At 28.6% G+C, this 23,622-nt stretch overlaps 2 protein-coding genes across 3 annotated transcripts in view; both read left to right on the top strand.

The window, feature by feature from the left end:
• The window catches only part of LOC103580274 (protein phosphatase 1 regulatory subunit 16A), a 32,083-nt gene extending 30,821 nt beyond the window's left edge, over positions 1-1,262 (top strand). For both annotated transcript variants that reach the window (XM_053740959.1, XM_053740960.1), the window contains exon 10: positions 1,183-1,262. In XM_053740959.1, the coding sequence (XP_053596934.1) occupies positions 1,183-1,219 (37 nt within the window). In that variant the 3' untranslated portion in view covers positions 1,220-1,262. The remainder of the gene's footprint in view (positions 1-1,182) is intronic.
• Positions 1,201-16,492, top strand: LOC103580272 (28S ribosomal protein S11, mitochondrial). The gene is made up of 5 exons (XM_008561965.3): positions 1,201-1,430; positions 1,574-1,701; positions 2,770-2,870; positions 14,635-14,700; positions 14,759-16,492. Exons 1-5 carry the CDS (start codon positions 1,201-1,203, stop codon positions 14,864-14,866), a joined length of 633 nt encoding a protein of 210 aa, XP_008560187.1. The 3' UTR covers positions 14,867-16,492.
• The last annotated feature ends 7,130 nt before the right edge of the window (positions 16,493-23,622 follow it).

Raw genomic sequence — 23,622 nt, 5'->3', positions numbered from 1 at the left:
ATATACAGTTTGCATGGAGTGACCGCTTCTCAATTCTTTTCAATCAGTATTTTTAACCAGAGGGTGGTGTATTTATTGAGAGAAATAGAAAAAAAATTCGAAGTTGCCAACTCGTTTAAATTATTAATTTAAAAAATAGAAATAAATTCAGTTTCAAATCTTTTGAATTCGTTTGAATTATTCGTACAAAAGTGAATTAAAAAATGTATTTATTTATTGGAAGAAATAGAAAATAATTCAACGTTTCGAGTTTATTTGAATTTGTTATGATTATTCATAAAATCGAAAATCTGGAACCATGAAATTTCAATCACTTTTCAATAATTTTCAATTTTACTAGTAAATATTAAGAAATATTCATTTTTTTTTGGTTTCAAATGTTTTCAATATTTTTCAATTCAATGCTCGGAATTCAAAACAATTGAAATCAAAGAAGTCTGAATATCTTTGAATAGTTTTCTATTCGTCTTCTAATTATTCAAAAAATTCAACTTTCGAAAGTTCAATTTTAGTCAATATTTTTCAATTCCATCTAAAAAATTGAAATGAATTCAAACTTTTTTCAATTGTTTTCAATCAATATTTTTAATCAGGGTATAGATACATTTAAAACGATTAATTATCTAAAATTCTATTTGTTGATAATGTTAAAACTTAATAAATATTCCATATGCTTTTAAAATGTCTACATTTTTCGTTAGATTAATTTCATTTCGCTATAAATTCATTTTGAATTTTCTCGCCCATTTTCACACTCGATGTTTAACATCGATGTATCGATTTTTTTTTATAGAACATCGGAAGTTTGATTTTGAAAGATTTAAACAATCGATGTAACGATGTCGATGTATTTTTATAACGTCGCCCATCCTTGTATTCACGTGAGTCAGTATTTATTCCATTGAGAGTATACGGTACGTCATCAAGATGTCAAAAGTTTCATTTTAATTTCTGAGCTGAGACTCTGGTATTCTAGGCAGTATACTGTATTGTACTGGTTGTTGATCATATATGTGATGTATGTCGATAAGTTGATAAGTATACTCGACATATTTTCTTACGGCGCATGCGCATCTCATTTATATTGTATGTTATTTAAATTTACTTCATATATTTTTGTAAGCTCTTGAAAACTTCTTTTTTTTTGACACAAAATAATACAATTTATAATATTATTTTCAGTGATTGGGCTTACAAAAAATGTTTAAATCAGTGTTAAGTTTAGTAAGAACATCGATCATTGGTTATAATTCCTCGCAATCATTAACAAGCTTATTACGATTGTCTAATTGTCTAACAAATGCAAGATTTTTACATGTAACCTCTTCTACATTTGGATTAGATCAAAGAAAGAAGAGAGAAGGGTTTAAAAAAAAGGATGAGGGATCAGAAGGAGAATTTACAATTGATATTGACAATTCACTTCGTCAGTAAGTTTTATAATATATTTAAATTCCATTTATTTAAAATAGAAAATATTAATTTGAATTTTTTTGAGGTTATGCAATACAATGTTCTTAGTTCACTCTAGCATTTTATTACAATGATTAATTTACACTTAACTATTTAATAGGCAACAATTATTTCCTGATATGAATACACCCAATAGACTTTTCAATGGTATACCTTTCAAAGAGGTTCCTATTGTAAATATTACATGTTCTCCTAATAATACTAAACTGAATTTAACAGACTTCAGGGGTAAGTTTAATATTTATAACATGTAGATTAGACTGATTCAAAAATATCGACTATTTTGTTAAAAAATATTGTTAAAGTTTCAGTCTTTAATATTAATATTAACAACTGCGTCATCGCAATTTTCGATTTCCCATTTTAATACGATGGGAAATTTTTTTTTTTTTTGGAAGTTTGGAATTTTATCACTCACCAGCGACTCAGTGTATCGAAAAATCGATAGATATTTTTGTTGAAAATTGTACGCTTTACAAAAAAGGTCTCATCATTTTTCGATAAATTGAATTTTTCAATAGTTATTCAGGGTCAAAGTTCAATTCATAATAAATTTTAGTATTATTTGACTTATCCAGCGAAACTGTTAGATATGTCGTAATATATTATAGGACCTTTAGTGTAAATTATTTTATTTCCTAAAAATGATCTATAACTAAGTTTCCGATATTTCCGGTAGTTCTTTAATTATTTGCATTTAAAAGTAAATAATTAAAATCGGTCAGAATACGATTTCTTGGAACAATTTGATATTTAAATTCAAATATCTAAAGAGCTTTCAGGGATTCAGAAAAATTTGTATGAAGTAAGTTGTAGAAAATGAAATTATCTACAAAAAGGTCTTATAACGTTTCGAAATGTCTGATAGTTTCACTAAAAAAGTCAATTAATACTAAAATTTACTATGACTTGAACTTTGACCTTGAATAATTTTGGAAAAATTAAATTTATCGAAAAATGATAAGAGAACTTTTCTGTAGAGCGTTCAATTTCTAACAAAAATATCTCTATTGGTTTTTCTGATACACTGATTTCCTAGTGAGTGATAAAATTCCAAACTTTAAAAAAAATTATTCCCATGTTATTTAAATAGGAAATCGAAAATTACGATGAGGCGGTTGTTAATGTTAATATTAAAAGCTCAAACTTTAACAGCATTTTATTTTTCGTCATCTTGAACGATAATTTCCGTATAATTTTAAAAATAAAAAAATAGTTGATTTTTTTGATACAGTCTAATATAGATAATCTAATCTAATTATCTATTAAGTATACAGAAATGATTATTTTTAATAGGTTTTACAAAGATTTTACATACATGTGGAACTGAAGGCTTCAAACATGCTCGAAAAGCAACAAATATTGCTGCACAAGCAACTGCTATTTCATTAAGCGCCGTGAGTAATTTTTTAAATATTTCTATTCAACTCACAAAAGAGATTTTGCTTCCCTAATGACAAAGAGGCATATGCTGTATAAACATATATAATGAGAGCTAAAAAGGCATACAAATCTTTTTTTTTTTGTTTAATTGCTTATAGTCTCGTCGAGAAATGAGTTTTCTGCGAAAATTCATTAAAACACTCTTAAAAATATGGTGATTGGTGCATTGGATTCGGAATTTCATTTTGAGAAATGGGTATTTTTTAATTTATCCGCCATTAATAATTTGATTTGTTATAAACAAAAAAAACGAAGCGACAAAAATGGAGTCTCCGTTTTGTAGCTAGAACTTCAAAAATGTTAAAGATATCTGAAATTGAAAAAAAGATCCTAAAAGAGGAGAAAATTTTAGTAAAATAAGTCTCGACTCCCCGAGTAGTAGCTCTATTATTAATAATTTTAATTTAACATTGAAAGTTGGGCTCCACGCGGCTGTTTCAGTGCCTAGGCGTTGCCGCCAAGCAAAGTATGCAACACAAAATAATTTTTTTATAATATTCAATATAAATTTAAAAATTTGAATAAATTATAGTGTCATCTAGACACTTGAAGGAATATAGCCCCGCAAAAAAAAATAAAAATATGTAGCTTGATTTTTATTTAAATTATTTAATTGTTAATTAACATATTTTTCGGAGACTTGAGTTTTGATAAAATCTCTTATAAAAGTTTAAAAAATGTGTCTATAAATTTTTTTTTCTTTAGGGAGCTCTTGGAAGGGAAAATCCAATTTAATATAGTGGAAACCTAAAACATGCAAACCTTCTCAATAAGACAATTTATAGATAAATTGAGAAAAATATAGATAGCCCGAACTTGGAATCGAACCCAGACCATGTCGGTATTGCGCCGAGTGCTCTACCAGTGTTATATAAATAATGAACAAGAATCCGTTGTAATAGTTTAGAAAAGTTTTTTCATTTGATTATAAATTTGTTTATAAAAAAATGCATTACTAGAATTTTTAAATAATCATATCTTTTAAACTATTGAAGTTACGGCTTTTATGTTTCAGGACAATTTCATAGAGTAATTATTGATGTAACTGAAGTTGCGACCGGTCAATTGAACGCCAATATATATAGATATACAGAATAAGAAAATTGTAAAGAAAGAATAAAAAGTTTTGAGTAACCTTTATCCCCATGGAAAAACACAATAATTGTGTAGAGAAGCCCTAGATTCTCATATCCCATCAATTCCACGGCCTTCAAGTGTCGGAAGTACTGGAATTTCCAGCTGGAAGATTTTGAAGCGGCGTAAAAAATTCTGGCTACACTTTACCCCTCTGGAAAAAATTCTAGCATGTCTGGAGTCACCTGAATTTTATGTTGTCACAGTTTCATCCACCTCCGAGTGTTGGATGTACTGGAATTTCCAGCTGGAAGATTTCGAAACGGCGAAAACAATTCTGGCTACACTTTACCCCTCTGGAATAAATTCTATCATGTCTGGAGTCACCTCAATTTTATGTTTTCATAGTTTCATTCACCTCCCAGTTTCGGAAGTACTGGAATTCCCAACTAGAAATTTCAGTACTTCCGACACTGGGAGACGGACATAACGGTGAAAATAGAAAATTGAGGTCACTTTAAACTCGCTGGATTTTTTTCCAGCGGATTAAAGTGTAGCCAGAATTTTTTTTTCCGTTTCAAAATTTTTCAGCTGGCAATTTCAGTACTTCCGACATTCGGATGCAGACGAAATGGTGAAAATATATAATTCACGTGACTCCAGACATGCTAGAGTTTTCGCCAACAGGGTAAAGTGTAGCCAGAATTTTTTACGCCGTTTCAAAATCTTCCAGCTGGAAATTCCAGTACTTCTGATACTTAAAGGCCGTGGATTGATGGGATATGAGAATCTAGGGCTTCTCTACACAATTATTGTGTTTTTTCATGGGGATAAAGGTCACTCAAAACTTTTTAATTTTTTTTTACTATTTTTCTTATTATGTTTATCTATATATACAGTCGAGTCTCGTTATGAGTCCGCTCGTTATGAGTCCGTGAACCAGGATTTCCACGGAAGACCTTCCCCCTCCACAACGTGAAAAAAAAATTAATTTTAGAGTCTCGATATGAGACCGTATATTCATGAAAAGAAATTAAGAGTTTATTTATCATATTAGTCCTATTATTTGTTTATAAGCAAGACACTGTATAGCTGTATTACTATGAGAAACATAACACTCAAGTCAAACGGACTCATAACGAGATACTGGAAACAATCACGTACACACTCACACGCTTAAAAAGTAGGAGAAGTTCAACTCACGACTGTCGCCTGCGCTGACAGAGTGGGGGTACACAAATTCTTAGAATTATATTCCCCTACACCCCTTTATGCGGGTTCATAACGAGACTCGACTGTATTGGCATTCACTTAACCGGTCGCAACTTCAGTTACATAATTATTGGACTACTAAAAAATAATTTTTTTATAATTTTAATCCCATTTGTTTATCATTTTTTTATTTATTCAAATTATTACACATTATACATTGGACAAATACTGGGAATTCAAAAAGAATTTCTTCTACACTCTTTGTTTTATGGTCGAAAGAACTTTTTTTGAATTCCCAGCATTTGTCTAAAAATGACCAAACGAAAATTTTTTCTTTCACTTTCTTCGCTTTTGAATGTAGTTTTCAGAAAAAAACACAAAAAAATTATGCAGAAGGTCCTTCTATTTTGTAACTTAATTTTTCGAACAAAATTCAAATTATATCGATGATTACCATTCAAATTTATTGTTTTTATTTTTTTTTCTAAATTTAAAAGTTCTCTGAGTAATCTCAAAAATTTTAAGCATGGTGCTATGAGAAATAAGGCTAGTTGAAAAAAATTTTTTTTTTTTCAATTGGAAAAAAAAAATATAAATCGAAAAAACACCACTCCGAAAAAATTTGAGGGTTTGCAAAAAATGTCAAAGTTATATATAAAAAAAAAAATAATCAAAAATAAAATATGATAAACATCGAAAAATTTTTGATTTTTTCCAAAAGTCTATAAAATAAACGATGAAGATACGTTGCAGTAATCTTTTTGTAATTTTTTTTCGAAAAGCACATTTAAAAACAAAAATTTTGAAAAAACTTTTTGAAAAAGTCCCAATCAGCCGAATTTTGAAAAAGTTATAGCTATTTAAAATAAAAAAAAGCCATTTTTTTTTTAATTTATAACTTTTTTTTGGTTGGGTGAAAAAATTTGAAAAATTATGAGAAGCGTTTTTAGGGTAGAAAAGAAGAAAAAATTTTCAGCCAAATCTAAAGGGCTCGGGTTCAAAAGTGGTCGATTTGACGTAGAATGCCTCACATATATATATATATATATATATATATATATATACTGGGCCAAAAAAATCGACTATTTTTTTTTTCTTTCGATACTGTGAAAATATTATTTTTGATGACCAAAAAAAGTTGTTGTCTAAGTTTGAGCCCTTAATATTTATATTAAGAGGTGTATCGTTATGACTATTCGTTTTATGACAGAAATTTCATTTTTTACCCAAAACTCGTAAATCATCTATCTGAAGAATTTGAGCAATGTATATTCCTAAAGGAAATTGAATTCCCTACAAAAAATCGGTCTGTCGGTTGACCCTGTGGGCCAGCCCCAAAACTTCCTGCCTATTTCGAGCTCCTTGAGCTCGAAAAATTGTTGTGGATACATTTTCGAGCTCGAAAATACTTTTGTATGCCTTTGTTTTCAAAAAATAACGTTTTTTACCATTTTTTTTCTACAACGATATCTCTCGAACGAATAAACCGATTGAGACATGTAAGCTGGAAATCGACGCGTTTTATTGAGTTCTACAACTGATTATATTTTGAAATCGATTCATAGAGTCGTTTTTGAGAAATTTCCAAAATACTAAAAACTTTTTTTTTCTTTAATTCTTTCGTTAACGGTTTCTCTTGAACGAATGAACCGATTTTGATGGTTGAGGTGGCGTTCGACGCGGCTTACAAAGTTTTAGAGCTGATTAGATTTTGGAATCGATCCATCGAGCGAATTAAAAGTTATTAAAAAAAAACATTTTTGAAAAAATTTTATTTTTAAAATATCTCCGAACGTACGCTACCGATTGGGCTCAAATTTTCAGTGCTTATAGTAAATAACAAGCCGCGTGGAATGACACCTCGACGATCAAAATCGGTTCATTCGTTCAAAAGTTACAGAATATTTACGTACGTACGTACATACATACATACACTCGGACATCATCTTGAAATTAGTCAGAATAGCTTCCTAGAACCTCAAAACGTCGACACCTGTTGGAATTTCGATTTTCACAAATCAGGGTGAAACCAATAACTTCCCGAATTTTTGAAAATTTGCAATTTTCTTAACGGGAAGTTAAAAATTTTTCTTAGTGAATTGACGTAAAACGAGCCGTTTCCTTGTAACCGTGCCGTAAATATTGATTTGTTTTTTATATTCTTTGTTTTTTATATTTTTTTTGACGAATAAGCCCAGCATACATTTTTGTAGGGAATTTAACGCTTTACAAAAAAATTCTCTTATCATTTTTCGATAAATCCATCTGCTCAAAAGTTATTCGAGTCAAGTTAGAGTAAATTTCGAGATCTTTTTACTTTTAATTTACTTTTACTATCGGACTTATCAAAAAATGTCATTGGATCTAACCACAGCCACCACGAGTCCAACTTCTTTTGGGCCAAACACTGCTCCCATCTCAGGGAATAAAAAGACTGGTCACAGTGGGCTTGGAAAGGCCTCCCGTGGTACCAGATTTCCAGCTCTGGTTAACATGCTTGCGTAGGATTAGTGGTGGGGTGCAAGTTCTTCCCATGCAGGTTTCTTCCACTTATAATCACTAAGATTTCAGACAAGCCATTATACACACTTGCCCTTATCCATCACCTAATGTTCTTTTATCTCCGAGTTTTTGCGAGCGCCATGATGTTCAAGACACAAAATGGCAGTGATAGTGGACGTTAACCGGAAGTATAATCAAAAAAAGGCCATGCGGCAGCCGAAATGGAAGTAGATTTTTCATTATTTATTTAATTATTTAAATCTGTAAGGTAGGTGGTGGCGTTTAAAGATTCATCTAAAGCTTATAAGATCAATTATATTTATGCTTGTCAATTTTAAAAAAATACTTTACGTATACTTTAATGTTGAGATTTTAAAAGTGTTACACGGCAGAAATCAAAATTGGAACAGTTACATGAATTTATTAAAAAGTGGAAAAACGAATGCAACAGCTAAATTTCAATAAATAAATAGGTAATTTTGTTGAATATAAAAAAAATACTACTGGAATATGAAGCTCATTAGATAAGCTACATAAAAATATTAACAAGATTCAACTATTATGTATTACTTGAAAGTTATTAAATGAGAAAGTAAAAAAAAATGTTTTTTTCTATTTTTCTGAAAATTTTGAAATTCATCAAAGTATTAGAAAAAATTATCTAAAGAATAAGCAACATAGTTTAAATTAAAGCAAATCGAATGAACATAAAGATTCAATCACCAAAAATAGATTATCTCTTTAGGATCAAAAGTTATTCACAGATAAATCAAGAAAAGTTGAATTCTTTGAAAACTTAAAAAATCTTTAAATGACTATAACTTTTGAACTTTTCGGCCGATTTAGCTCATCTTCGGACTGAACCGAGCTCTTTAGCTAAAGACTATGCAAAAAAAATTTCATTAAGATCGGTACAGGATTGTGGACGCTATCTTGGAAGAACCGCGCGTTATATCGTGTATATATATATATATATATATATATATATATATATAAATACACATATAAACTTTTTGTAAAGTTGCGTCATGAGGACAAATACAACAGTTAGATTTTTATTAAATCTACTAAAAATTCTCATTGTGCGTGGTATCTAACCACAGCCACCATGAGTCCGACCTATTTTGGGCCAAATACTGCTTCCATCTCAGAAAATCGAGAGGCTCTGGTCACAGTGGGCTTGGAAAGGTCCACCGCGGTACCAAACTCCCAACTTTGGTCCACATGCTTGCGTAGGATTAGTGGTGGGATGCAAGTTCTTCCCATACCCTATGTAAAGCGTTTCCTCCACTTGTTCCTTTCGGGTTTTCAACAAGCAATTATCCGCTTGTTCATCCCCTGATAGATTTTCTACTTTCCCGAGCTATACAACTCTCATTATTCAAGCCAAATCACAGTAGGTGGAATAGTTACAGAATAAAATGTAAAAACCAGCCCGTTATATTAAAAATTACAAAAGTTAGAATGTATACTGTAATTTTTAAATTTTATCCTGTAAAAAATTAGTAGCAAATTAAACAGTAATATTTAGTTTGAAAATGTAAATCGTACACAACAAAATGTAAAATAATTATTACCTTTTGCTTATAGAAAGTTTGTTTCTTTCAAAATCATTTAATCCTCTATAAAACTGTAAAAATTACAGTTTAGTCGTTGTGTGAAAATTAAAGTATCAAATAAGAAAATTTGTTAAGTGGTTCGAGAAGATTTACAGTATGGACATTTAATCATGAACCTTAATGTAGAAAATGGAACTATTACATCTCACACTGTAATTTGAAAAATTTCTATGTCAAGTATCATCAATGCCTTAGCAATCACGAACTTTTACTATTTAAAATGTAAAAATAGTAAAACTACATTTTAAAGTATCGTCAATAAGTTTCAGAAAATTAAAAATTTACTTTTTAAACTTTTGCAGTTTTACAACCATTCATTAAAGCTTGAAAATTGAAAATTTGTGTTTCAATTCCATGAAATCACTTGCATTTGAATTTGTAAGTTTTACATTTTAGATATTGAAATTTAAGACCGTATCACGGCAATTAGCTGGATGTACGAAAATACTAATTCTATTCAATTGTCAGTAAATATTTTTGAAATAGTATATGTGAGTGCACGTTACACTAAGCCAAGACCCATGCTCCAATATTAGCGATTATCGACAGAAAAAACAGTTAATTTGAATCAAGGTAAATATTCTTGATTCAGAATTTTTTGTTATCGATTCGGAAAATAAAAATATATTTGCACCAAGTAAACAATTATCTTCAAATTTTTATCTTAAATCAAAATTTGTTTTCTCATGTCTTAAAGCAAGAGATATTTTTTTTTTTAAGCAAGATACATAATTTTTTTGCAGCAATATTGCATTTTCTTGTTTAAAGAAAACAAAATTTCTCGGAACAAGGACTATACTTTTCATGCAAGTATTTTTATATGCTCCGACCAAGAAAACAAAAGTTGCTTAAGCCAAGAAAAAAAATTTCTTGGGAGAAAAGATAGATATGGAGAAGGGGAAAGTCACGAGTGCTTGGCAGCAGCAGTAGGCGTAGTTCGGTGCTCATTACGAGATCGCGCCCAGCCACTTGTATTTTCCCTGGTAAGAAAGATATTCTAGAATTGTTATATTCCAAATTTAAATACAATTTTGTTCAAGTATTCTTCTGTCATCTGACAAAGTAACAAGTACCTTTTTGGAATGTACTATAGTATATCCTATAATACATCATGACTTTAATATATAATATTAATTTGTTTGAATAATTTTCTCGAAATAAAAAAACGAAAAATTACGTATAGATGAAAAAGAAAAAAAAATTTACATTTCGCAGTGGGTTCTATCACTATTTAAACTAGATTATTGAAAAGAATAAACACAAATATTACTAATTGAAAATGTAAAATTTACAGTTTATAGTGGCAAAATCGTTATTTTAAGAAACAAGTTTTAATAATTTTTACGTAAAACTTGCTGAGGAAAACTGCAAATTTTAAAGCTTATCGATTGATACTTTGATAATTTTCATCAAATATTACAGTGTGAGAAAGTAAACTTGATAAAACTTGGTAAAACTTACTGCGTAACGTAACGTCGCTTAACGCGATTGTGAACAAAATAACCTGTAAATTTCACAGCTATTTAATATTTTAAAAGCATTTCTTTTATTACCTATGATGTATCAAATGTACCTCTATGTACTATGATTATCACTGGTCTTGTTATTACGATAGCACTCACATTTCTTTTCGGTTCTTGAATGAAATTTTCTAAACTTATTCTATAGGCGATTATCTTGATCAAATTCGAAGATGAGCTAAATCGGTCGATTAGTTTTGAAGTAATAGCTGTTTGAATTTTCACGATTTTTCAAAAAAATCAGTTTTTATTTACTGTTGAAGTTCATATAACATTAAAACTAAAACTGATAAACAATTTTAGTAGAAAGTATCTCAAAGCTTGTTTAGTAAGCTTTGATTTTTTACCTTAAACTTTATGTTTTGACCATTCCTTCCAATAATTTGATAGCCTTGAAAATTCTAATCAAATCAAAAAATGTTAAAAATATGATTTTCATTCCACATAGCTTATACATTTCTCATGTTAATACAATTTTGTCACTTGTATTCTATCGAAAAAAGTCGTTGTCATTTTTTACCCTCACTCTTAGAAAACGAGCCTAATTTCATGTTATGACTATACACTAACATGTATGACAAGATATGTATGTTTGAAACTTTTTATATAGATTAATTAGAAAATCTACCTTCCATTTCGGCTGTCGAATGGCCTTTTTTTTTAATTTCAGATATCTTTAATATTTTTGAAGTTATAGCTACAAAACGGAGACTCCCTTTTTGTCTCTTCGTTTTTTGTTTATAACAAATGAAATTTTAATGGCGGATGAATTAAAAAATACCCATTTCTCAGAATTAAAGTCTAAATCCAATGCACCAATCTCCATATTTTTAAGAGTGTTTTAAATATTTTTCGCAGAAAACTCACTTACTGACTAGACTATTAAAAATGGTTTGAAATGAATATTTTAAAACCAAAAAAAAAAAAAATAAAAACGAAAAAAGCCTAGAAATATACATAAATTTTATTGCTTTTAGGCGCAATGATTATTAATGTCAAAAGACAAAAAAAGTAAATTACCATAAAATTAAACCCGCGAATTTAAATGTAAATACACTAATGGAAAAAATTAAAAAAAAAAAAAAAACAATGAAATTTTTTGGTGATTTTTGAGAAGCTGGACTCAAGTGAAAAATAATCGTACCAGGAATTCAAAAAGTGCATTTTGAAGCTCCATGGCCATTATAGGCCATTTTGGCATTAATATTTAAAATTTTGTTTATTGATCAATTTCGTAATTCTAAAGCGATCAGTGAAATTAAAAAAATTAAAAAAAGGCGTATGGCCTTTTTGGTTCTCGAAAGCCAAAACGAAATATAAAATTTATATGCCTTTTTGGTATTAGGAACGCGATTCGAATTATTCAAATTAATTTATTGTTGTTGGTACAATCTATAATATTAAAAGAGTAAAAAAAATTCTGTTCGTGTTATATATTTATAATATCTCTATGATAGAATGAGTTATTGTGACTAAATTTGGTATCGTTAGAAAGGTCTTGTCTCGAATTTATGTATTCTTACAGTTTCAAACGATTTTGGTTGATATTTAGTTTGATATCTTGAGTTTACTGATAGCAAGTTCGAATGATAAATAAATATGATCAGAGCAATAAACCGAAGTTGCCATGAATAATTGTATATATACATAAATTTTACGCTAAAAGATATTTATTTGTTTTTTGATTAGTTTTGTTTTTTTTTTTTTTTTTTGTTATATTTTGAAATTACCGACGTCAAAATTTTTGATTATTCTAAGATTATATGAATGCTGTATTTTAGGGTGGCCTAAAAAAACCGACTATTTTTTTTTTTTTCCGATCTCCCATGAAAATTTGTTGGTTTACGATGTTTTAAGAAGCCTCTCCAAAAATCAGCTCGATAAAAAATTTTCAAGAGGTCGCTCACGAATTTTGAAAACATCAAAAATGATCGAAATCCGACTTTTCTATTTCAAATTTTTTTCTTTTTCGTGGCAGTAATATTTTATATTTGTGAAATCATGACTACGCTGAAAATTTAAGCCCAAAATTTAAATATTTAAACCTCGCTCAAGAATTTTGAATGTTTCTGAGTGCTGTCTTTTGGACGTTTTCGCGCGACCCTTGAATACTATGTAACTGAAGTTCCGAACGTTTACTGAAGGAAATTATCTAAATAATTGAAAAAAATTAATTAAGGTCATAAATACTTGAGCTAAAGTGAAATGGGCAAAAATTTTAAGGGGGTATAAGACATCGTTTGTAGTGATATAGACTTTTCTTCTGTAAGGGTAGGTGAAGGGGTTGATTCCGCAGAACCAAAGCTGGGTGGAAATATTCTACATTAAGAGAGGATATTTTAAGAATTTTTTCAGAATTTTGGGAGGGGGTATAAGACACCATCTGCAGTGACAATGAATGACAATATGACCCGAGAAATAGAAATAATAATTTATTTAAGTACTTTATTTTTTAATTTAATTTGTAGGTTTTTTCGCTTATTCAAAACTTACCAAATTTTATAATTTAAGACTGTCCTGTATATTTTTGATTATGCAAAAGTTATATTTTACTGAAATGACAATAATTGAGTTATAAAAAAATACAATAACTAATTCAAACTATTAGTAACATATGATCAGTTAATATTCAAAATTCTTGAGCGCCGTTTAAGTATTTAAATTTTGTGTTGAAATTTTCAGCGTAGTCATGATTTTACAAATATAAACTATTGCTGTCACGAGAAAGAAAAAATTTAGAAATGAAAAATCTGAATTTCAATCATTTTTGATATTTTCAAAATTCGTGAGTGACCTCTTTAAAATTTTTTATCGAGCTTGATATTTGGAGAGGTTTCTTAAAACATCGTAAACCAACAAATTTTCGTGCGAGATCGAAAAAGAAAAAAATAGTCGGGTTTTTTGGGACACCCTACTGTACTTTTTCTGATTGCTTATGGACGATACGCCTTTGGTAAAGGACCAATTTTTTATTTCGAAATTTTATTACTTCGTAACTAAATTATTATTGCTTGTATATATATCTATATGTTGGCAATGTATACATAGAAAAAATGGATTTCCTGACGCAAAAAATTTTTAGTTGGTCCAAAAAACTTTTTACTTGCCCCAAGTAATTTTTTGCAGTATGAATTGAAAACCAGAATTTTTTGCGTCAATAAAAAATTACTTGCGCCAAAAAATCTTTTTTTTCTGTGTAAATATACTAATAATAATAATCTAATTCCGGATTAATCAAATTTCAGAGTAAAGAACTGGTCCAAATGATTCGATCGATAGTTCAATTTGAAAACTATTTAATAATTTTGTAGCAAAGTTTGAACAGTTACGTAGGGACTGTAGATCGCTGTCGTGTATGAAATATATAGATATATCTCATTATTTAAATTTTTGATTGAATTGAACCTAAGATGGAAATATTGATCCTCAATATTACAATTGAATCGAGAAAAATTATTTTTATTTATTTATTGATTATGTTTTGTAAAAAGACTGATTAATTTTAAAAGAATTTATTGCAGCTGATTATTAGTTATTACATTGAAAAAGAATTAAAATTGTTTGAGAACAATTTAGAGTATTGTTAAATATTAAATAATTACTTTACACTGAGAAAAATAATATGGGGTTACAAATAAATCTATTAATGATATTGGAGCAATTTAACATTCTATTGAATCAAGTAAATATTTTAAAAATAAAATATGAATAGAAGAAATAGAAGAAAAATTTAATGTGTTCAATGAGATAAGACTTTAATTAATTATAATTTATGATATTTTTATTTTTAGAAAGCATTAGATCAAGGATATAAAACCATTAGAGTACGAGTAGCTGGTTTAGGACCAGGTCGAATGGTAAATTTTTTTAAATACTTAAAATAAATAGTTTATTTTTAACGCTACTAAATTACAGTCTGCAATCAAAGGACTTCAAATGGGAGGAATGGAGATAATATCAATTACAGATAATACAAGAGTATCTTGGTGTCCTCCAAGACCTAGGAAAGCTAAGCGATTGTAGAAATCCTGTTTATTTGTGACTAAATATTAATAAAAGTTTATCTATTACTTCATCATATTAACAAAACGCTTCAAGATTTGTATATTTATATTAAGGTTTCTTTTATTTCATTTTTAACTTTCCGCTAAAAAATTTGAAAATTATCAAAAAAAGGGAAGTTATGGGTGTCGGTCCGATTTTCGAAAATCAAATTTCTAAGGGATCTGGACGTGTTGAGGTTCTTGGGAGTTATTCTGACTAATTTCAAGATGATGTTTGAGTGTATGTATGTGTGTATGTACGTACGTATGTATGTAAATATTCTGTAACTTTTGAACGGGTAAACTGTTCTTGATCTTTAAGGTGTCATCAGACGCGGCTTATTAATTCCTACAAGCTGTAAAAAATTGAACACAATTAGTACGGCACATTCGGAGATATTTCAAAAATAAAATTTTTTCAAAACTGTTTTTTTTTTTTTTTTGAGTCGAATGCCACCTCAGCTACCAAAATCAGTTCATTCGTTCAAGAGAAACCGTTGTCGAAAGAATTGAAAAAAAGTGTTTTTTCTCTAATAAAATCTAAATTTTTGAATCAATTGATTACGGTGTTTTTTTGAACGTTAGTGATTGAAAAACTGCGTCGAATGTCACCTTGAACGTCTAAATCGATTCATTATTTCTGAAAATATTGGTGATTAAAAATACAAAAAATAACGATTTACTTCATTTATTCGGAATAATTCGTAATATTATTTATCAAATGTTTCAAAAAAATTTTCCAAGGTTAGAGAACAGAAATCTGCGTGATATGCCATTTTAAACATCAAAAATCTGTTCATTATTTGCAAAGATATTGCTCATGCAAATTTAAAAAAAACAACGATTTACTTCATTATTTTTTTCTCGTTATTGTTTATTACTTGAATTTTCGCAATGGAATGTGCGTCATTACTATTGTTGAGCTTGAAAGTGTTTTGACAATAATTTTTTCGAGCGTAAAGTTTCAGGTCTGACCCACAGGGTCAGGTGGTTTACAGATTTTTTTTTGGACATTTATACCTTAAAAAAATTTCTCAATCAAACGTACATTTGTGAGTTTAGGACTTTACAGTTATTTCTTTTTCATTAAAAAGTATTAGGTATGAAATCTCAAAGTCAAGTAAAAAATAATTATTATTTCTCTAAATTATCGCTCAAAATATTTTTTTAATGAATTGGTTGATTTGAACGAATCTTAGTAACTAAAAAGTTATTAATAAATTTTATTTAGTGCCAAATTGGTCAGAAACAAATAAAATTATAAAACTATCTATTATTTGCTGAAAAATCTATTTCATGATCGCATCAACTGATCTTCAAACATCTAATGAACTGTTGTACGTTGAATAACTCGACATAGCCACCACAGATTTTTGAAACTGACATTCCCTGACTTTTCCAGATGTTATGTAGTAATATTAAATCATTGAAAATATTTGTTTAATTCGAAATAAAATGGTATAAGTTATTTGTCATTAAATGAAATTTTTTTTTATTATTTGTCAATGATCATAGGTTTTTTTTTTATTTATTAAATGAATTATTTTTTATTTTAAATCTGTTTTTATATAACTTACTCTAGAATAAAGTATAAATCAGTTTTTTATTTTCTCTAGAATAAATTTTATAAATAAGAACGTTTTATAAAATATTAATAAAGTAAGGTAAGTGTGGGTATTACTGCGAATTTTTTTGATTTAATTATAAATAAACTAAAATAAATAAACGATGACTGAGTTTTGTTGATTTAAAAAAATTATTGCTAATAATTGAAACCTGAAAGAAATTAACTGTACAGTAGTTTTACATGTACAATAAATTTTGAATTTATTATTAACTAATTAAAATCGACAGGTTATAGAAGTTGAATATTATGCCTTTTCTGTGAGTTCTTGCGTGAAAAGATGTGGAACTTGTAGGTCCTTCTTTCTTAAATTAATGAATCAATTTATATTATTATTGCTTACAGAAGTAAGATAACCTTTTTTGAATACCAAAAATTCAATAAAAATTGAATTTTGATTAATTAATATTATTTATTTACGGAAGCAGTAATTGGTACCAACAAACTGGGCATGTATGCATTCTTGCGGTTTTCTCAATATAAACCCGCAGTAATAGAAACGCCTGTAGTTGTATGCGTTTGTACCCATTACTGCGGTAGTAAATTTTTTTATTTTAACCTATAAAAATAGTGCGTGTATCAACTCGTCTGTAAGTTGCGTTTTGTTAAAAATTAACAATGCCTAATGTTAATGATAAGCAGAAGGTTTATAAAAGAATAAATCTTAAGTGATCAAAAAAACAAGATATAAGATTCTAGGAAATATAACATACCGAAATCAACGATAAGAGCAAGAAAAATTCACAAGACAGTGACAAACCACCCGGACCATCAACTGTACTTAGTTATGAAGAAGAAAATGAACTAGTTAAATGGATTTTTTACTATTGGAAACAAGGTTTCCCAGTAACAAAAATAAATTTGTTGAAAAAAATACTGGGTGAGAATGATAACAGGAAAACCCCATTCCCTAATAATAAACCAGGAAGGTTTTGGCTTGAAAGTTTGTTAAAACGTCATCCAAATGTTTCAGAAAGAAATTCTGAAAATTTATTTGTTACCCGGGCTAAGGTAACAGAGTATAAGATACGAGGATGGTTCACTAGTGTTATTAACTACTTCACTGAGTTTTTTACTGATGAAGACTACAAAAATCGATTCTACACGAATTTTTAATGGTGATTATACTGTGCGGTGTTTACTTGTCATATTTATTTTTATAAATTAATATAAATTTGTTATTATATTAATAAATTTTATTAATTATTTTATGAAGCTAATAATTATCTTTCAAACTTGTTTTATTTCATTTTTTGTCTGATCCCAAAGTTTTTTGTAATTGATTTAGCCGCAGTAATGGGCACGCAGTAATTGGATCATTCGCACCCGTGAAAAATGAATCATACATGGCAATGCATGGCCATATATGGTTCATGTATGAAGCCATTCATGAGCATACAATTTTTTTTAATATAGTTATGCATGTCCATTAGGGCGCTTCATTTTAGAGCAACATTTTTTTTTATCAAGTCCCACCTGAAAATCTTGTAGTCGGTGAAAAAACAAAAATTTTGAGCCGCATGACAGCTCTTAATTCCGATTATAACCCGTTGCTAATCCATTTTTTATTTTTCCGATTTAAATAACATTGAAAAAGAATTTTTTATAACTTTTTCCTTCCGCTCACCATATTAAAAATTTTCTTTTGCATTTTAGCTCATAGACTTTTGTAGAGGACTACACTTGCTACCAAAAAAGGTCCTTTGAGTAGTGGCAATTTCCAGTGGGTGTAAGAAAATGTTAATTTATCCCTCGTTGTCCAGTTACCGTAGGCGGCCACCAGATTCTGGTTATCTTTCGAGCATGACGTTGTAATTATTTACCGGATCCCGGATAATTTTGGATAAATTATATCTTGGAAGCTGTCGTACATTTATATATCTATATACCTGGAGAAGTCTCTACTGGAGGAGGTCAGTGGAGAAATTGTGTGGAGTCCTGGTAATTACCTGAAATTCTGTCAACGGTTTTCATCGTGAAGGATGTGGACTTGGTCTGACGTGGACGCCAAACGCGCCAAGATGGCTGAATCCCGAGACGTAGGTGTCGTCAGTTTATAAATCAATTTATAATTAATATTCCGGTAACCGTAATTAATTTTTATTACAATAAATATATATTTAACCAATAAATTAAACTACCCGATGAAAAAAGTTTTTGTCTAATTATATATGATTATATATGATCATGCATGATTATATATGGGGTCATATATAATTATATATGACTCCATACATAATTATGTCTGATCATAAATGGCTGTTATGAGCCCATATATACGTCTATATATGATCAGATCTGATTATATATAAGTCTATATATAATTAGATCTGATACATATTTTTGAGGGAAATTTCATGCTCTACAAAAAAGCTCTCTTAATATTTTTTGCTAAATTCACTTCTTCTAAAATTATTCAGGTTATTTAAATTTTTTTTTACTCAACTTCAACCTTGAATAACTTTTGAAGGAGTGAATTTCGCAAAAAATATTAAGAGATCTTTTTTGTAGAGCATGAAATTTCCTTCAAAATATATATCTTGACTAGAAATAGGAAATTCAATTTCCTTCAAGAGCATGCATTTCTCAAATTTTTCAGATAGATGATTTACGAGTTTTGGGTAGAAATTAAAATTTCTGTCAAAAAACAAACATTCGTAATGATATACCTCTTAATATCAACATTAAGGGCTCAAACTTGCACAATAATTTTTTTTGGTCATCAAGAATAATATTTTTACAGTATCGGAAGAAAAAAAAAATTGTCGATTTTTTTGGCTCGGTCTAATATAGACCTATATATTATCAGATCTGATCATATATAAACTCATATAGGATCATATCTGATCAAATATAGACTTATATATGGTTATAAATGGTTGACAGCCAAGTATGACCATGTCTCATTGTATATAGAGTCATATATGATTATGTCTAATCATATATAGACTCATATATGGTTATACATGGAATCACAACAGCCAAGTATGATCATATCTAATTATATATACCCGGGAAAAAAAATTATATATAATAAGATATAATAATATAAAATTATATATAATTTTGTATAATTATATATGGCATATCTAATTATTTCAAACTTTTTATACATAAACATATATAATTATATAAATTTATATACAGTTTTATATAACAATTTATATTTATATATAATTATATAACTCTTTCTAATTTCATTATATATAAATATACATAATTATGTTATCTTACATATAATCATCTATATTTATACATTCGGTCGAAAAAATTTTATATAATTAGATAAGATTTTATATAATTTTATATAATTACATAAAATTTTATGTAATTTTATATAATTATATAAAATTTTATACAATGGAGTTCTAAAAAATTTTATCGAATGGCAATTTCTGAGTGAATATCAAGCTGTGTGGGTGTGTGAATCATAATATTTTGTGAAATAATTTAGATACGACCAAACAACGTAAGATTATTTGTAAAAACTGCATAATGGTTTATAAAATAAAGTCTCTAAAATTTTTTCATTTATTACCCCATTCATAAATGTTATAAAGAAAAACTTTTTTTAAATTTTTGGAAATAGACTAACAAAACCCAAAGCGGGATGACAGCTAAAAAATTTTGAAGTTTCAACAATGAATTTAGTTATAAAAAACTGAGATATAAAATTAGAAAAGTCTTAGTTAAGTTTAAAAGATTTTAACTTCTCATTGTTTTTTAATTTGCCAAAAGAAGGAATTATTGCCCTGCTATAAGTGGGTATACCGCTATTGGTCTCTTTACCTCATAAACAAGAACATAATTGAATACAATACAAATAATAGAATCAATCATTTATTAATTTTCTAAAGTTCATTTGTATCCAAACAAATATATACAATAAACTTGACTTTCCAAGTCTGTGATTCAGCACAGTGATCAACACATCAGACTCCGAATCAAAAGGTCTTGGGTTCAAGCCCATCACTTGGCAAGGTTTGTTTTTATTTTGTTTTTTTTCATGGCAGTTATTGGTTATATATAAATCATTATATAAAATTATACATAGTTATATATAATTATGTATAATTCTATAAAATTATACATAATTATATATGGCCAAAACTCATACATCATTTTATATAGTGATTTATATATAATTATATATAAGTTTTTTTCCTGGGTAGACTCATATATAATCAGATTTGATCATATATAGACTTATATATGGGCATATAACAGCCAGGTATGATCAGATCTAATTATGTATGGGGTACTCAAGGTCAATTTTTAGCTTTGAACATATCTTGAGCAGGCCATGCGCAGCTATTTTCAATGATAGTCTTTCTCCAGGATTGAGTTATAATCTGGCACGAATTTCTTGTGTTAGGCTTGCATTAGACTTGCTATTGAAATCTTGCCACAAGTATCTGCAGTAAGACACATGAGTAAGAAAAGACATTAACGTCTATCGAACTTGAGACCAGGCTTGCTCAAGCCTTGAACAAGATTGTTGTATGGGTAGATGTATACTATTTGTTGAATAAATGATAACAGTCTAGCTGAAATACATGCATGTAATTCTATTCATATTGTTGAATTTAATACATATTGCTTTTGACCAACTTGGCACTAAATAAAATTTATATACATTAAAATTATGGTCGCTAAATAAAATTATAAAGTTATTGATAACCTTATTTGGTTGCTGCAAAATTCATTCAAATCAATTAATTTATTTGAAAAATTATCTTTAGACAAAATTAATAAAAAAAAAGTAGTTTATGATGTGTTTAAAATGAGTTGACCTGTTTAGATTTTTAAATCTGTTACGTTCCAGCCTGCTCATCAGATGTCTCTGACTATTTTAAAATTCTAATTATTAAGAGACCAATCTGAGACCTAACTAATTAATTAAGATGTATATTGATAATTTAGCAAGTTGCATAATTAATAAGTTACTCTATATTATAGGATATAATATAATATAATAATATAGCATAACATAATAATATAAAATAATAGAACATAAAATAATATGATATTATTTAGAATATTTGAAACATATTGATAAAGTTATTTTTCTCTTAATATTTGTTATGTACAAATAAACGCTGACGCCTCGAGTAAATCCTCGAGACGTGCAGCTGCACAAACATCTATTTTGTTCTAAGATAACTTTTGTTCATAGATAAGTGACTCATTTGTTAATAACAAAAACGGAGAAAGCGTGAGAACGGAGAATGGATCATTCGAGAATACTGCTTATCACGATCCACCCCTCTATATCGAACGATGCGCGGGCCTGATGCCCAAGCGCCTCGTATTGATAAGAGACTTACTCTAGTTTTTCTCGATCTAAAGAAGTCAGTCTGAAATATAAAATCATAGAGAGCAGTCAGGCCCATTACTAAACACTCAACTTCTTTCTCACCCTTTCGAAGTTATTGTTAGACGAACTTTAACAATTTATAAATTGATTCAATTGTATATTTTCACATTATTGAAATTATTCTTTTACAATTGAATAAATCGGATTGAGATATAAAATAATAACCAGTTTATTTCAACCACCGAATGGTGGCTGTTCAACCCCTATCAAATAATTATTTATAATTATATGTAAGTTCTCATTACGTCCAATTCAAATCGACCGCTCAACCACGCCAGCGCCAAAACATCGACCAGGACGTAGCAACTTATTATATAAATAAAATTGGTGGCAGCGACGGATTCGAACAGCCCCCGAATAGACTGGTAAAATCTCAAAAATCCGAAAATTTTTTTTTACAAAAATTAACATCAAGTTCTCAAAGTGAAATTGAGCAACACAAAAAAAAATATTACAAATTTTTTTTTGTCGACATCGGAAATTTTTTTCTTCTAAATAAAAAAAGAAGTAAAATTGTGAAACAGAAGTGAAAAGTTAAGTGAGAATTGAAGTGAGTGAAATAAATAATAATAAAAATCTAAATAATTGAAATTGAAAAAAATTCAAAAATAATTAAGATAAAATAACAAAATTTTTTTTTTCTCGTCGAACATTTAAATTGAAAATTGAATTTTTATTATTCAAGATCTGAAATTAAATTTTTTTTTTGCTCTCAAATAAAATAATAAACAAAAAAAAAAGTATATAAATTTATAAGAATCATATACATCAAGAAAAAAAAATAAAATTTTATGAATTCAAAATAAAATTCATAATAAAATTCAAGTGAGTGAAGTTAATGAAGAACTAAAATTTAAAATAAAATAAAACTACCAATATCATTCACGACACCCGACGGACGCAGCTCAACATCAACTACAGCTGAGAAATCTACAGTTATCGCACATTCCTGCTCAACGTGTTTCCATCAACCTTCCGACGGCAACGAAGATCTCCATATCAACTACAATTACCGATTCATCTGAAATTCAAACCTGTAAACAACTAAGTAGTAAGTCAATTATATTGTTAAAAGTTTTTTTTCTGTCTTTCGAAATATTTATATAAACAATAATGAGTCTTGAACAAATGGAAGTTTTCCTTACGGAAATCCAAAATGAAGTACTAGCGTTAAAAGCTCAAATTGAACAATTACTAGCAGAAAAACTTGAAATGAAAAATAAATTTGAAGAAAATTGTCAAGCAGCTATTGCTCAACAATTAAAAACACATTTCGAAAGAAATCCACCCGTGGGTGCTTCACACCAATTACCTCCCAATCTTAATTTAACGAATAATTTAAGTGCAAATAACAAATTCGATTACAAAGAATTTTTCAAAACTATACCAGACTTTGACGGTATAAGTTATCCAGCAGAATCATTCATACAGGCATGCAAAGACGCAAACGAATATCTAAGAGAAATAAATGAGGACGCGCTCGTTAGAATATTAAAATCCAAATGTAAAGGCGAACCTTTAATTAGAGTAAGCGGGTCAAACGTAAAAACAATAGACGAATTTATTGCATTTTTAAATTTTAATTTTAGATTAAGCAAACAAGTTTCAGTTTGGTTAAAAGAATTTAATGACTTGGAGCAAAAATCGAGTGAACGCGTAATGAACTTTTACCATAGAGTGAATAAACATTTACAGGACACTTGCTCAGAAATCGCGGATACAGGCGATAATAGTA

This window comes from Microplitis demolitor, chromosome 7 (assembly GCF_026212275.2).
Source record: "Microplitis demolitor isolate Queensland-Clemson2020A chromosome 7, iyMicDemo2.1a, whole genome shotgun sequence".
NCBI classification, from domain to species: Eukaryota; Metazoa; Arthropoda; class Insecta; order Hymenoptera; family Braconidae; genus Microplitis; species Microplitis demolitor.
This window is presented reverse-complemented; position numbering and strand designations above follow the sequence as displayed.

Excerpts from the sequence above, each read along its gene's own strand:
- LOC103580272 (XM_008561965.3), top strand. The coding sequence starts at position 1,201 with ATGTTTAAATCAGTGTTAAGTTTAGTAAGAACATCGATCATTGGTTAT. Across the intron at positions 2,871-14,634 it reads CTGCTATTTCATTAAGCGCC|AAAGCATTAGATCAAGGATA; the intron begins GTGAGTAATTTT and ends TTTTATTTTTAG. Across the intron at positions 14,701-14,758 it reads GTTTAGGACCAGGTCGAATG|TCTGCAATCAAAGGACTTCA; the intron begins GTAAATTTTTTT and ends ACTAAATTACAG.